The following is a 16640-nucleotide window of genomic DNA, read 5'->3' on the forward strand; positions in this document are numbered from 1 at the left end:
AGAGGCTCACTGAGCTTCCAGATGTCCGGTCTTTTGTTCAGGCTCTGACGAGAATCAGACTTGTGTTTAGACCTCCTTGGAGTTTAAATCTTGTCCTTAATGTTTTGCAGAGGGCTCCGTTTGAGCCTATGCACGACCTTGACATTAAATTACTATCTTGGAAGGTTCTCTTTTTACTGGCTATTGCTTCGGCATGCAGCTTATCTGAGATAGCTGCCTTGCAATGTGAGCCTCCTTACCTAGTATTCCATGCTGATAAGGCTGTTCTTCGTACTGTGTTAGGTTTCCTTCCTAAGGTTGTTTCTGATCGCAAAATCAATCAGGACATTGTTGTTCCTTCCTTGTGTCCTAACCCTTCTTCTTCGAAGGAGCGGTTACTTCATAATGTAGCTGTGGTTCAGGCCTTGAAGTTCTATCTTCAAGCTACTAAGGAGTTTAGACAGACTTCTTCTTTGTTTGTTGTCTATTCTGAGAAGCGTAAGGGGCAGAGAGCCTCGTCCACTTCCTTATCTTTTTTTGGTTGAGGAGCATTATTCGCTTAACATATGAAACAGCGGAACATAAGCCTCCTCAGAGAATTAAGGCTCATTCAACTAGAGCATTGGCTTCCTCTTGGGCCTTCAAGAATGAGGCCTCTATGGAGCAGATTTGTAAGGCGGCTACCTGGTCCTTCTTACATACTATTTCAAAATTTTACAAGTTTGACGTGTTTGCTTCGGCTGATGCATCTTTTGGGGGAGAGGTTTTGCAGGCTGTGGTGCCCTCATAATAGGATCCGCATCTCTTTTTGCCCTCCCGTTTTCATTCCGTGTCCTCTAGAGCTTGGGTATATGTTTTCCACAAGTAAGGAATGAAGCCGTGGACTCTCCTCATATTAAGAAGGTAAACATAAATTATGCTTACCAGATAATTTCCTTTCCTTCTGTATGAGGAGAGTCCACGGCCCCCGCACGTTTTCTCCGTTCAACGGAACTAAATTTTTTGTTTTGTTCTTCTGGCACCATTTATACCCTGATATTTCTCCTACTGTTCCTTGTTCCCTCAGGAGAATGACTGGGGGATGAGGGGAGTGGGGGAGGTTTTTAAGCCTTTAGCTAGGGTGTCTTTGCCTCCTCCTGGTGGCCAGATTCAGTATTTCCCACACGTAAGGAATTAAGCCGTGGACTCTCCTCATACAGAAGGAAAGGAAATTATCTGGTAAGCATAATTTGTTTTTTTCCCACTACATTAATCACACATGTTTTGTCATAATGTAGTTACATTTAATATTTATTTGGTATTTTCTAACCCATTCTCCTATTGTATTATTTAATTCTTTGTTTCTCAATTATAGTATGGAGAGAATTGTAATGCTGGCAGCGGGAAGCCTTTATATAAGCTCTGTAACAGAAGATGATGCTGGAATTTACACATGTATAGCAGAAAATACAAACCAAAGTATCCAAGCCCAGGCTGAGCTCAGCATACAAGGTATGGAATGACTTACAGTCCTATTGTGTTAAATGCTAGGCAAATCTAGTCTCCACAATTAACAGCTGCAAATTATTAACAATCTTCATATATTTAGAAAATAAATGATTATGCATTGCTGGTATGCTTCTTTTCACACGTAAATTATATTTTATTTTGATGTGTATATGCTCTGTAGTCTTCTGGCATTCTGGAATATGTTGAAACTCGCAAAAAGGTGTTAAGAGAACTTCCTCTTCATGTTGACATAATTTCAAGTTTTACCTATTTGGAATTAAACAGGTTTAGTTAAAGGGACACTGAACCCAAATTTTTTCTTTTGCGATTCAGATGCACGCAATTTTAAGCAACTTTCTAATTTACTCCTATTATCATTTTTTCTTTGTTCTCTTACTATCTTTATTTGAAAAAGACGGCATCTAAGCTTTTTTTTTTTTTGGTTCAGGACTCTGGACAGCCTTTTTTATTGGTTGATGAATGTATCCACCAATCATCAAGGACAACCCAGGTTGTTCACCAAAAATGGGCCGGCATCTAAACATTCTTGCATTTCAAATAAAGATAGCAAGAGAACAAAGAAAAATTGATAATAGGAGTAAATTAGAAAGTTGCTTAAAATGTCATGCTCTATCTGAATCACAAAAGAAAAAAATTGGGTACAGTGTCCCTTTAAAGATTTGCTCCAAAATGAAGAGTTCATTAAATAAATAAAGGAAAGTGGTTTAAAGAGAGTATAATATTTTAAACAGCATTCCAATTTACTCCTTTGAAAAGGAGCAGCTATACACAACTGGGAACTATCTCAACACATCAGGTGAGCCAATAACAAGAAGCATTTAAAATATCCCAATTCACTTGTATCATTTGTTGAAGGAGATGCAATGCACTATAGGGAGCTATCTGAAAACAACTGGTGAGCCAATGACAAGAGTCTTATATGTGCAGCCACCAATAACCAGCTAGCTTCCAAACGTGCATTGCTGGCCCTGAGCCTATATAGGTATGCTTATGAAGGAAAACTGTGGGGTTTCGTGTTCCTTCAAAACCTCTCCACTACTTTCAGGTCCTTGCCATCACCTGTGCACTGTCTGGGACTTTACCTGCAACTTTGTAGGGTCCCACCCTTCAGACAATTGAGAGGTTCTCCTGGGATTGCCCCTTTGGCTGTGACTAACATTGAGATTAACCCTTCAGCATAATCCTGCAGAAGCACTCTACAAGGTTATGGGCTTTACAGATTGCAGGGCTGTGCTTCTGCTACATAACCCTGTGCTCATCTCATGCTGGTGTACATCTGTTGCAAAATACATATTGCAAATAAGATTTCATGTACTGTATATGTGAGAATACTGTATTATATTATGTTACTGTTGAGGCAAGTCTGTAACGGTCTTTCTTGACATGGGGTTATGTCTGTCCAGACCTCTACACTATCAATAACTATAGGTACCTTTTGCACTTTGATTTATAACATTTAGGGTCGTCTATATTGCTACTAAAAGTTTGTGTAAAGTGGAACACATTTATGAATGCTTACAAATAGGATTTGTGTGCCTCTGCTGGAGCACGTTCTTTCTGCATTTGATGGTATATTTATTTTTATTAATATTTGTAATTGGTATAAATAAAAAGATAGAAGCGCTCAACGAACAATAGCATAAAAGCTTGTTCTATAGTTACCACCCAAGAAGCAGCCTCTTTTTGCTCAACATGTGCCTTTCCTAAAATATCAGGCAATCTCTCTCTGAACGAGAGAAACGGCAAAACCCCAGACGTACGTTTTGGCCTAGTGTGGGCCTTGTCAGTGAGGTGCAGCCATATCCCTCTAGGCACACTGCACAACGGGTCAACGTCTGGCTTCCCGCATCACACTTAGCGAGACTTCCCTCAGGGTCATAATTTGCATAAATAAAAAGATAGAAGTGCTCAACCTGGGAACGAATAATAGCTTGTTCTATGGTTAGTTACCACCCAAGAAGCAGCCTCTTTTTGCTTAACATGTGCCTTTCACAGAGAAGAACTTTCCTGTAGTGTATCAGTCTAATCATGACTTAACAGTGCAGTCCAGTCCCGAAATACCAGGCAATCCCTCTCTGAACGAGAGAAACGGCAAAACTCCAGACAGCCCCGCCAGTGAGGTGTAACTGCTGTTTTATGTCTGTTTCATCTTTATTGCTCTCCATTAGGTTTTACAGCATTGAAAAGTCTTTGTGGGTGCCATTAGGATGAGCAAAGATTACTGGAAATAAAATCTTACTAACATTTCAATAGCTTGTCCCATTATAGCACTAACAAGTTTTATACAAAAATTGTCAGAAGCAGGAAGAGGAGTTACCTTATATGAAAAGGTGGAGGTTCTGGCTTTAGGTTTTCTGTCTGTTCCCTCTTCTTTGGTAAATGAGGATATGATACTGATATTTTGGGAAGTATAATTTGAGGAAGAAGTAATAAGTCGGAACTAACAGGGTATTTTAAAGTTGTTTTTTATTACCTGTCTTGTCTGTTTTATCTTGTCTAACCTGCTGGAAAGTTTTAGAATTCTTTTTTTTTTAAATGTTTTATTAATTTTCAGAAAAATTAAAGGGACCATGTTATAGAAAATGTGTTTCCTCTTAATGTGTTTTCCAAACGTCTTGTTATACCTACTGCAGAGTATTAAATGTATAGGAAATTGTGGCTGAGCCTACATGTAAAGCAAACTGACTAATAATAACTATGACTATGTATGCTATCTCAGATGTCAAAATGAAGGTGAAGGAGCGGTTTATAAACATACACTCTAGCAGGTAAAATGTACCATTGGGTACACATTGAAGTGGGAAAAGTAGTACCATGTTCCATTGAATAAGATTACAAGATAATGACAAAAAGAGCATACATGAAAATAAAAGAAATTAATTGTTGACTATAATCCAGATAGGCAGCAAAACTAGAATACCTAGTAGCCATAATGGTCAACCACTAAGCTAAATAAAAAAGGTTTATAATTCTTACAGGTTCTATACTACGCATTCCTTTTCCAAATCTGCGTTGGAAAGAGCATGTCTAAGGTTGTCCTTTCACTGACCAAGTTGTGCAATTTGTTTGCTTTAGCATAAGAAGCATATTTTTGAAAGGTCTTACTGGCCATACTTTATTAGCCATAGTTCTATTTTATTTTATTCCTCCACTCTTGCCTTTGTGTGGTTATCTTTTGTACTTACCTTCTAGAACTGCTTATGGTTTTACAAGAGTGTCAGATTTTTACTTACAGTGGAACCACATGAAAGCCAGCAATGTCATACAACTGTGTTGCGTGTTTTAATATTTGCCTTAGTTTATCCGTCTCATCACTCTCTACAAATAGGTTCTTGTTTTGCTGTATGTGACCTAACGCCTTTAGGAAGGGGAGGGATATATATGGAAAATGATTGATTCTATTAGACTTCTGGGAGGAGTTTATCCTACTCTAGAAGAATAGAAGACTATATAACCAAAAGTATTTAATATGGTCCTATTGCAAGTATGAAGAAGTGGATTTATGAGTAACTATAGATTTTGTTCTTTTTATGCAGTCTTAATAGTGTTTAAATGTTTTGTTACTGCACATGCAGAAAATCTAAATTGATGTTGCAGCTTTTTGAGGATTCTGTATCACATTTAAGAGCTAATATACTTAAAGGGACACTGAACCCAAACTTTCTAATTTACTCCTATTATCAAATTTTCTTTGTTCTCTTTGTATCTTTATTTGAAATTTAAGAATGTAAATTTAGATGCCGGCCCATTTTTGGTGAACAACCTGGGTTGTCCTTGCTGATTGGTGGATAAATTCATCCACCAATAAAAAAGTGCTGTCCAGAGTCTGAACCAAGAAAAAGCATAGATGCCTTCTTTTTCAAATAAAGATAGCAAGATAATGAAGAAAAATTAATAATAGGATTAAATTAGAAAGTTGCTTAAAATTGCATGCTCTATCTGAATCACGAAAGAAAAAATTTGGGTTCAGTGTCCCTTTAAGTGCATTAGACCTGGGATGTATTTTTACTGAAGAGTGATATTAATTATGAATGTCTAACATTCTAACTCACTCTTAGACTAATAAATGAATAGTCAAGGACACCAGACCACAGATGCTTGATTCTATATTTCCTTTGTTCCTGCCCTTTGGCAGTCAGGCTGAATGTTCTACACTTTTTCTGTCTTTATGTTTTTGTTAGGTAAACTAGATGGGGCTCAGCTCTCTCTGAGAATAAACCAGGGGACTTATTTTAAGTCCAAAGTAATACCTTATGTATTACTTTTTGCTCTTTGAAACCGTGTCCACTAACTTTTAACTAGTATCCGTTTTCTACTTTTGGTCACATATTTGCAGGAACAGTTCTTTGGCACTTGGGTCTTGTGCAAAAAGATATTGCTTCGTAGGGATTATGAGAGTAATTCCATACCTATACGTTTTTGCTTATCTATTTCTCATGTTTTCCCTTTTCTTTCATAAGTTGGTGAGACTCCATGAGCAATAACTTTTTCGATTCTACTCCTGGTTTTATATTGTCAGTCTCTATTTTGCTATGTTAATATTTGTGTGCTTTCCCGGACTTTATTCTATTAGTCCTGTATTTATAATACGTTATTTATGTACATTCTTTTTTCTATATAAAGGGTTGTTTTTATGCACATACTCCCAGTTACATATTGCAAATATATTTATTACGGTTGTACATATTAATTTTGCACAGTAAGTTGCTTTGGTGGTCGGGTATTTTATTTGCGTGTGTTTTAGTTAAATTTTTGAGCATGTTTGATACTGTTCCTATTATAATACACTTTGATCCTTTAGAATGTAAATCCACTGATCACTTATTTTGTTAAATTAAGTGTGTATTTGCAAGCGTAATTCTATGATTATCAGTTTAGCTTTGCAATTCTGTATGGATCTATTTATCCATTGTAAACAAACTAATGCTATTTTGTTTTTTTTTTCTAAAGGATTCTGTACTCCCTTTGTTTTCCTTTTTAAAAGGAAATTCTACAGATTTGGCTCCAGTATTCAAGAGTTTCTATGCCCTATAATTTCTGCAGTTAAGACGGCTAAGCCTCCTCCAAGTCAGCGTGTAGATGTAGTCTATTTAAATTATCTGGTTACTGATTCTGGAGCAGATCAATCCTGTTAAGGAAGTCTTTAAAATTCAGACTCTTGACTCCTCAGGTTTGTCTTCTGTAGGTAAGATGTTGTCTGGTAATTAGGAATATTTTCTTGATCAGAATATGTAAAAATCTTAGGCTCTACAATTCCTCAGTTGCAGTTTGCAACTAATTTTCCATGAGACTATTTCAATATTTATTTCCTAGAAATAGGCCTCAGCAGGACTTAACTTGCCCAGTTTCTTTCATACAGGTGTTGAGAGTTCTCAATACATTACTCCTGGACATTCCTCTTCCTTACCACTCGGAGGAGGTTAAGATTCCCAAACCCTAGGAACTCTATAAAACCCCTCCCAACTCCCTGGCAACTCAGTCTTGTATTTGCCTTTGCTGGAGGAGGTTGAAGAATAAAGATCTGCATTCTTCAGTGAGAGGGGTTCTTAGACTGAGTTGAGGCCTATTTCCCCTCATAGTACAGTGTTTGTTGGAGGGATGCATCTGGAGTATAGGTAGTACCAAATATTTCACCTATTGGGATTTAGTCACACACCTTTCCACGCATGTTGCAGGGACTTGTCTTTTGCCTCCTTCTGTTGGTTCGTTTATATACTCTTATTCCAGATCCTCTGATGTTTCAGCACTGGTTTTGGCTTCCTTCTGGTCTCCTCCAATAGCAAAGCTACTATTGGTAAGTACTTTATTTTTTAATTTTATATTTGGCACTCTATAAGTCTGTTAGGTTATTGTTATATATATTTATTATATATGTATATGACCTTGGGACAGTTATATATATTTTAGGTAATTTCCCTTTACTATTAAGTATTAATAATTTTGCATCATGTTTTGGCCGCGTACATTTATGTAGCCTAACGGCTTTTCTCACGCATATATTTTTAAACTTATATTTTTTCGTGTGTACTTATTTGATGCTCATTGACATATGCTGGCTTTCAGGCCTTCGTATGTTGGTGTTTTGGCATACGTTTTGGCACTCTTTTACTTTATATGACGCCAGTTTAATGCGCACTTCTTTTCTTTCCTAAGATATGGAAAGTCCACCACGTCATTTAATTACTAGTGGGAATATCGCTCCTGGCCAACAGGAGGAGGCAAAGAGCACCACAGCAAAGCTGTTAAATGTCACTCCCTTACCCATAATCCCCAGTCATTCTCTTTTGCCTCTGTCAATGGAGGAGGTGAAGTTTGGAAAAGAGGCATTCTTGAACTGCATTCAGAATCTTTCATCCCTGGGAGTGATTGTTCCAGTCCCTGTAAGGGAACAGGGTCTAGGATTCTATTCAAATCTGTTTGTGTTTCCCAAAAAAGAGGGAACTTTTCAACCTATTTTAGATCTTAAGTGCCTCAACAAGTTTCTCAGGGTACCATTCTTCAAAATGGAAACCACTCGTTCCATTCTTCCTTTGGTCCAAGAGGGTCTGTTCATGACGACCATAGACCTGAAGGATGGGTATCTTCATGTTCCCATCTACAGGGATCATCACAAGTTCCTGAGATTTGACTTTCAAGACAAACATTTTCAGTTTGTGGCTCTTCCGTTTGGCTTTGCCACAGCTACTAGAATCTTTTCGAAGGTTCTGGGCGCTCTCTTGGCAGTGATCAGGTCTCGGGGAATTGCTGTGGCGCCCTACCTGGATGACATATTAGTTTGGGCACCATTTTTTCAACAAACTCTCATACAGAGATCTTGTCTTTTCTACATTCCCATGGTTAGAAAGTGAATCTGTAAAAGAGTTCCCTTGTTCTAGCTACAAGGGTGGTTTTCTGAGGGACCATAATAGATCCCCTATCTATGGAAAATTTTCTGACAGAGGTCAGAAAATCAAAAATTCTCTCCTCTTGCCTCTCTCTTCGGTCTACTGTTCGGCCATCAGTGGCTCAATGTATTGGGGGTAATTGGTCTGATGGTCGCTTCCATGGACATAGTTCCTCTTCCATTTGAGAGCTCTGTAATTATGCATGCTCAGACAATGGAACGGACACCATGCAGATCTGTCTCAGAGGATAGATCTGAACCAGTTGACAACAGACTCTCCCGTGGTGGTTTTCTCAGGAGCATCTCAGGGCACATGCTTCCGGAGACCTTCCTGGGTGATCGTGACTACGGATGCCAGCCTGCTAGGCCTGGGAGCAGTCTGGGAATCATTAAAGGCTCAGGGTCTATGGACTTGAGAGGAGTCTGCTCTCCCCATAAACATCTTGTAGTTGAGAGCAATTTACAATACTCTGTTGGCTTGGACCCAGTTATCTTTAGCCCGGTTTATCAGGTTCCATTCGGACAACATCACCTCAGTGGCTTACATCAACCACCAGGGAGGAACTCAGAGTTCCTTAGCCATGAAGGAGGTGGCATGGATCATGTAGTGGGCGGAAGCTCACAATTGTTGTCTATCTGCCATCCACATTCCAGGAGATGACATCTGGGAGGCAGATTTTCTGAGCAGACAGACTTTTCATCCTGGGGAGTGGGCTCTCCATCCGGAGGTGTTCTCTAGGTTAACCCTCAAGTGGGGGGTGCCGGAGCTGGATCTGATGACGTTTTGCCAGAACGCCAAGCTTTAAAGGTACAGTTCAAGGCCAAGAGATCAGCATCTGATAGATGCTCTGGTGGTTCCTTGGGTGTTCGGTCTGGCATACCTGTTTCTTCCGTTTGCTCTTCTTCCATGAGTCATTGCTTGTATGCAACAGGAAAGAGCATCAGTAATTCTAATAGCTCCTGCATGGCCTTGCAGGATCTAGTTTGCAGACCTGGTTATCTCTTCCACCTTGGAGGTTACCTCTGAGGAAGGACCTTCTAACTCGGGGTCCATTCCTCCATCCAAACTTGTTTCTTGGAAGCTGACTGCTTGGAGATTGAATGCTTAGTCCTGACTAAGCGTGGGTTTTCTGAGTTGGTCATTGAGACCATGATTGAGGCTCACAAGCCTGTCACTCTGAAAATTTACCATAGGGTATTGGGTAAATATCTTTATTGGTGTGAATCAAAGAATTCTGTCTTTTCTCCAGGAAGGTCTGGAGAAAGGTTTGTCAGCCAGTTCTCTGAAGGGTCAGAATTCGGCATTATCTACTCTTTTACATAAGCGTCTGGTGGATGTGCCAGATGTTCAATCTTTTTGTCAGGCTCTGGTTAGAATCAGGTCTGTGTTTAAACCTGTTGCTCCTCCTTGGAGCCTTAACCTTGTTCTTAAAGGGACAGTCTACACCGGAATTGTTATTGTTTGAAAAGATAGATAATCCCTTTATTACCCATTCTCTAGTTTTGCATTACCAACACAGTTATATAAATACACTTTTTACCTCTGTGATTACCTTGTATCTAAGCCTCTGCAAACTGTCTTTATTTCAGTCCTTTTGACAGACATACGTAAACGAACACCCTCTAGTGGTGAAAAACTGTCAAAATGCCCTGAGAGAACAGGCGGCCTTCAAGGGCTTAGAAATTAGCATATGAACCTCCTAGGTTTAGCTTTCAACTAAGAATACCAAGAGAACAAAGCAAAATTGGTGATAAAAGTAAATTGGAAAATTGTTTAAAATTACATTCTCTATCTGAATCATGAAAGTTTATTTTGAACTAGACTGTCACTTTAAGGTTTTGCAGCAGGCTCCGTTTAAGCCTATGCATTCTTTATATATTAAGTTGTTATCTTGGAAAGTTCTGTTTCTTATTGCGCTTTCTTCTGCTCTGAGAGTTTCAGAACTCGTGGCTTTTCAGTATAATTCGCCTTACCTTATCTTTCATGTGGATAAGACGGTCCTGCGTAGTATATTGGGGTTTTTCCCCTAAGGTGGTTTCGGATAGAAATATTAATCAGGAAATTGTTGTTCCTTCTCTCTGTCCTAATCCTTCTTTCCATAAAGAATGTCTTTTGCACAACTTGGATGTTGTGCGTGCTCTTAAATTCCAAATTTGATGCTTTTGCCTCGGCTGAGGCTTCGTTTGGGAGAAAGGTTCTTCAAGCGGTGGTGCCTTCTTTAGGTCTGCCTGTCTTGTTCTCCCTCCCTGTTTATTCCATGTCCTCTAGCTTCATTATTGGTTCCCACTAGTAACTGGATGATGTTTTGGACTCTCCATATCTTAGGAAAGAAAACAAAATTTATGCTTACCTGATAAATTTCTTTCTTTCCGGAAATGGAGAGTCCACGACCCCACCCTTAATTTAGACAGCTATTTTTTACTAAACCTCCCACACCTCTACAGCTTTGTGTTATTCCTTTTTCCATTTCCCTTCGGTCGAATGATTGGGGATTATGGGTAGGGGAGTGACATTTAACAGCTTTGCTGTGGTGCTCTTTGCCGCCTCCTGCTGGCCAGGAGTGATATTCCCACTAGTAATTGAATGGCTTTGTGGACTCTCCATTTCCATAAAGAAAGAAATTTATCAGGTAAGCATAAATTTTGTTTTCTTATGTTTGTTTATATTGTTTATAAACTGAGGCTTTAATCTCAGTCTATTTTATGAAATAAATGTATTATTATTCTAATGCATTCTGACCTATCTAACGCTGCTCTTGCTTCTAAGGGTATTGCTGCTCCTTCTTCTAAGGGTATTGCTGCTCCTTCTGTTTATTTTTTTACAGGAGAATCCTACTAAATCCTGAAATGTCTGAAATGTGGGTGGCCCTGCCTCCTTCAAGTAAGCATAAAATGTTAAGTAAGAATTCACCTTCTATTAGCTACCGGTGAAAAGCGTGATGATCCGGTTTTCTCTATAAATCCTGTTTTTTTCTTCCTATGGTTAAATCGCTTTGATATATTTCCTATTCTTGATGTGGTCTTTGACATTCTTCCAGAGATTGTGTTTAGCCAGGGATTTCTTTTTAATCCTTCTGTAAGGTTTAAAGGGACAGTCAACACAAAAAGTGTTGTTTAAAAAGATAGATAACACCTTTACTACCCATTCCCAAGCTTTGCACAACCAACATATAATATTAATATACTTTTATAACATTTAAACCTTTAAATTACTGCTGGTTTCTAAGCCACTACAGCCAGTCTCTTATCACATGCTTTTTTATTTGCTTTTCACAACAGGAGACTTCTAGTTCATCTAGGCCATATAGATAACATTGTGCTCACGCCTGTGGCTAAAATGTAAGTCAATAGTCATGTGATCCGGGGGCTGTCAAAAGAGGCTTACATACAAGGTAATAACAGCGGTAAAAAGTGTATTAATATAACCATGTTGGCTGTGCAAAACTGTGGCATGGGTAATAAAGGGATTATCTATCTTTTTAAGCAATAAAATTTTTGGAGTTGACTGTCCCTTTAAGAGAATGTAAACTTTCTCAGCTTCCAATGTAAAATTTTGAGAGTTTATTCCCAAAGCGAATGGGTCTATTTCTACTCTGACTTTACATAACTCTATTTCCTTTGGGAGTTACAATCCTTCCAGAGGAGGGTTTTCTACACAGGTTATCTTTTTAGATCAGTAGTATGATAGTATATATTACTGCTACGGCAGCTGCTTGTTTCTTTTGGTTAAATAATATTTTTTTGGCAGTTTATGGATGATTCTGCTAGTGAAGATTGTAAACCTTTTTTTGGCAAATGTGCTTATGCTTTCATTAAGTGTTATGTTACAGCATGTCTTTGGCAGTACTTTGTAGGGCTTTTTGGTTTAGTCATTGCCTACTTATATAGTTTCTAAATCAGACTTTTATCTTTCTTTTTAGGGAAAGATTTTATTTGGTTCTGGTTTGGATTCTATTATTTCTTATGTGATGGAAGGTAAAGGAGCTAAGGACTAGAAGTCCTGTGTTACATTTTTATCTCTTAATCTTTTTTTGTTCTTTTTTCTCAGAACAGGGCAGAAATCCGGATTCCTAAATAGTGACTATTTTGATTTTTTTCTGCCTTTTATTTTGCAAGGTCTTTCTATGTCCATAATAGTCTTCTTGGATGTTTATGGTCATGTTCCTATTCTCTAGGAACATTATCAATCATGTTGCATGATTAAGGGCTGAAAGGACCGAAACGTTGCATGTACTTCATCTTTTCCTAATAAAGGAATTGTCTTAAGAATAAGGTGCTGTGGACATTCTATATCGTTTGGATTTTTGTGAGGTTCTGGCAGATAACCTCAGTCTGCACTGGCACTCCAGCTGCATTATTGCTGGGACGTTTTTCTATTACCTTTGGTTTGCTTTTCTGGATGATTTTGGTTCAAATTGATGTTGTTTCTTCAGCATCATGGTTGGACCTTTATTTCCTTATGTAAGGATCATGTTTTCTTACTGGCATTCTTTTAGAATTCCTAGTTTTTTTTTGCAGTTTTTGCAGCATGGTTAGGATATGGTTTTATCTGCCAACTCTTTTGAAGGGTCAGATTTCCTCTCTTTCAGTTCTGTCCCTTTGGAAGATTGCTAATCTTTCATATATTTATAGCTTTGTTCTAACTTTGGCTAGGATTAAGTCTATTATTAACAGATTTTGGTTTTGAGGATTTTGCAGGCTTCTCTTTTACAGCCTATGCATTAGGTTTTGTTTCTTTTGCCTGTTTTTCTGCTAGAAAGTTTTCTGATTTTTTTTGCCCTTTTCTGTGAACTTCCTTATCTATATATTTTTAGGGTAAGGTAGTTTTTAGGACTAGGTTTTTCTTTCTTTCTTAGTGTTGTATCTTCTGTCTGTATCAGACAGGAATTTGTTGTCAAATCAAAATTAAACTTTCATGATTCAGATAGAGAATACAATTTTAAACAAGTTTCCAATTTACTTCTATTATCTAATTTGCTTCATTTTTAAGATATCCTTTGTTGAAGAAATAACAATGTACATGGGAGAGCAAATCACATGAGGCATCTATGTGCAGCAACCAATCAGCAGCTACTGAGCCTATCTAGATATGCTTTTCAGCAAAGAATATCAAGAGAATTAAGCAAATTAGATAATAGAAGTAAATTAGAAAGTTGTTTAAAACTGCATGCTCTTTCTAAATCATGAAAGAAAATTTTTGTGTTTAATGTCCCTTTAAATCCCCTCACTTTCAGTATTATGTTTCATTATACGTGGACTCCATTGCTTGGGTATTAGTTCCCAGAAGTAATGTATTGTGGACTCGCACCACCTGTATGAAAGAAAACATTCATGCTTATCTGATAAATTAATTTATTTCATGATGGTGAGAATCCACAAGACTCCACCTTGTGTTTCTCTGATGTTTTTTCTTACGCACATCTTTTTCCCTGCTCCTATTTGTTTGCTATTGATTATTTTCCTAACTCTGGCTTGGCTATACGTCAGAATGAGTTGCCAGTGAGGTGGGAGGGGTTTTATAGAGTTCCTGGGCTTTGAGAATCTTTGCCTCCTCCTAGTAGTAATTCCCAGGGGTAATGGATCGCAGACTCTCATCACGATTAAATAAATTAATTTCTCAGTTAAGCATAATTTATGGGGTTTTTTTCTGTTTTTTTTTAAGATGTTTCCTTTATCAACTTCTTTTGTAGAGCTATGGGGACTTTTACATGGTGGATGTGCCACTTTATCCATGTGATTTACTGTCCCTTTTGAGGATAGTTAATTTTCCAGGAACCCTATGGAAAAGAAATTAGGATTCTTTCTTTGCAAAGGCCTTTATTTTTTACAAGTGGGTTGCCTGTTTCCAAAAGCTTTGACATCACTGGTGTAATTGCAGTCTTTTCACTTTGATGTGGAAATCTGTCTGATCTAGTTTCAAGTCTTCTGCTATTGAACATTTTCAAAACTCTTTGAATCTTTTAAACTCAAATTCCTTATTTGAAAATGTAATTTTAATCATGCATCTTAATGCTAAAATATGATTTTTGCAGAACACTCAGAGCTCTATGGCTCATTTATTGGTCAGCAGACTCAATTTTTATGATTAGACTTTAGACTTTTTTTTTCTGGGAAAAGGATTTATTTTCTTTGGTTACATACCATTATACTTCTTTGTCTTGAGGAAGTCTTAAATATTTTTCCAGAACTGCCTGAAAGTCAAGTGTTATTTGGAATAAGGTTTAACAATATATGAAACCTCCTTCCTCTTTCAAATAAATTGTATCCTCCAATTTAGATTTTATTCTGTACGCTGTAGGTTATTACTTCCTTAAAAGGCCTAGTCGCATTATGTTCAAAATCTCTGGATTCTAATCGTAGTCGCTTAAGGTTACAGTATGGACGACAGGCCTACATTTCCTTTGGTGAAGGTTATGGTTTATTTCTTCCTAAGATATGGTGAGTCCACAGGTTCATCTTAATTACTGTTGGAAATATCACTCCTGGCCAGCAGGAGGAGGCAAAGAGCACCACAGATAAACTGATAAAGTGAAAGTAAATCCTAGCGTTTTACAAACAAATAAAGGGCACTTTCATTCATGAAGTATAAGATACTTCATGTAGAAAGCTCCTTTATTTGATTCAACCGATCGCCGCTCTTAGCTCTGCTAAAATTTTTTTGGCTAAGAGGTCCCATGGGCGCCAAGCCGGATTTACTGCACGGCTATTGACTAAGAGGTGCAAACGTCACCTCTTAGCCTAAATTTTTTTTTAGCCGTGGGCTGCCGAAGCAGCTAAAAACAGCGATCGATTGAATCAAATAAAGGAGTGCCTTTTATTTGTTTCAATAGTAAATCCTAGCGTTTGTAAAATGCTAGGATTTACTTTCACTTTAAGTGTCACTCCCTTACCCAGAACCCCCAGTCATTCTCTTTGCCTCTGATGCATGGAGAAGGTGAAGTTTTTGGTGTCTGAAGAATATTGGATTTATTTCACTTCAATCAAGAGTCTGTTATTTTGAAAGCAGAATAGTACTCTGATCTTTCCCTTTTTTTTTTTTTTTTTTTTTTTAAAGAATGGGTCTAGCCGTACTCCACTTCAGTCTTCTCAGTAGGGCAGTGGTGGCTTTAAAGCAGTTAGGATGTGTTCTTCCATGCCTTGTGTGCTGTCCTCCTGCCAGACGGCTAGATGCAGGTAAGTGCAAATTATCTTCTAGGTAAGGAGATTTGCACTTCAGAGTTCAGAATAAATTTAACTCTTTGCTTTTTTAATGGGACTTCAAGAATCCTTAGTAGGATTTATTACAGGCAGTATTCAGGCACTTTATAGATTGTGACTGGAGACTTGAGTTCATTCCTTCTATGTGTATGAAAGGATTAACTAATTTATTGGGCTCATTTTATATCATTTAATTCATATATTGTTATTTGATGTTTTCTTTGGGAATTACCTCTGTGGTTCATGGGGTTATATATCTGAGACTTGTTATTGTATATACAGATCTTTAGGGTAACTATGTTTCTAAGAGTGTTACTGTAGCTAGAATGAGTTAAGAGCACATTAGGTTAATCTGCCATAATTTCATTATTTTATTCAGTTTTGAAAGTTTTTGTTTCTCTTGTTAAGTGTATTCAGTCCACGGGTCATCCATTACTTATGGGATATATTCCCTTCCCAACAGGAAGTTGCAAGAGGATCACCCAAAGCAGAGCTGCTATATAGCTCCTCCCCTCACATGTCATATCCAATCATTCTCTTGCAACCCTCAACATAGATGGAGGTCGTGAGAGGAGAGTGGTGTTTTATACTTAATTATTTCTTCAATCAAAAGTTTGTTATTTTTAAATGGCACCGGAGTGTGCTGTTTTTTTCTCAGGCAGTATTTGGAAGAAGAATCTGCCTGCGTTTTCTATGATCTTAGCAGAAGTAACTAAGATCCACTGGCTGTTCTCGCACATTCTGAGGAGTGGGGTAACTTCAGAAAGGGAATAGCGTGCAGGGTCTCCTGCAAATAAGGTATGTGCAGTAAAATATTTTTCTAAGCAATGGAATTGACTAAGAAAATACTGCTGATACCGATGTAATGTAAGTACAGACTTAAATGCAGTGAAAGCGTCTGGTATCAGGCTGATTAATGTATATGCAGTAAAGTAATTTTCTAAGGAATGGAATTTGACTAAGAAAATGCTACTAATACTGAAGTAATGTAATAAGCCTTAAAATGCAGTAGAAGGACTGGTATCAGGCTTATCAATAGAGATACATACTCTTTAAAAAAGGATGTTTAAAA

General features: G+C 37.8%; 1 protein-coding gene across 1 annotated transcript in view; it reads left to right on the forward strand.

The window, feature by feature from the left end:
• Positions 1-1335: 1335 nt before the first annotated feature.
• The window catches only part of NEO1 (neogenin 1), a 201144-nt gene continuing 185839 nt past the window's right edge, over positions 1336-16640 (forward strand). The window contains exon 1 of the mRNA XM_053717318.1: positions 1336-1470. Coding sequence (XP_053573293.1) covers positions 1350-1470 — 121 coding nt within the window. The 5' untranslated portion in view covers positions 1336-1349. The remainder of the gene's footprint in view (positions 1471-16640) is intronic.

Source organism: Bombina bombina, chromosome 6, assembly GCF_027579735.1.
Source record: "Bombina bombina isolate aBomBom1 chromosome 6, aBomBom1.pri, whole genome shotgun sequence".
Lineage (NCBI taxonomy): Eukaryota > Metazoa > Chordata > Amphibia > Anura > Bombinatoridae > Bombina > Bombina bombina.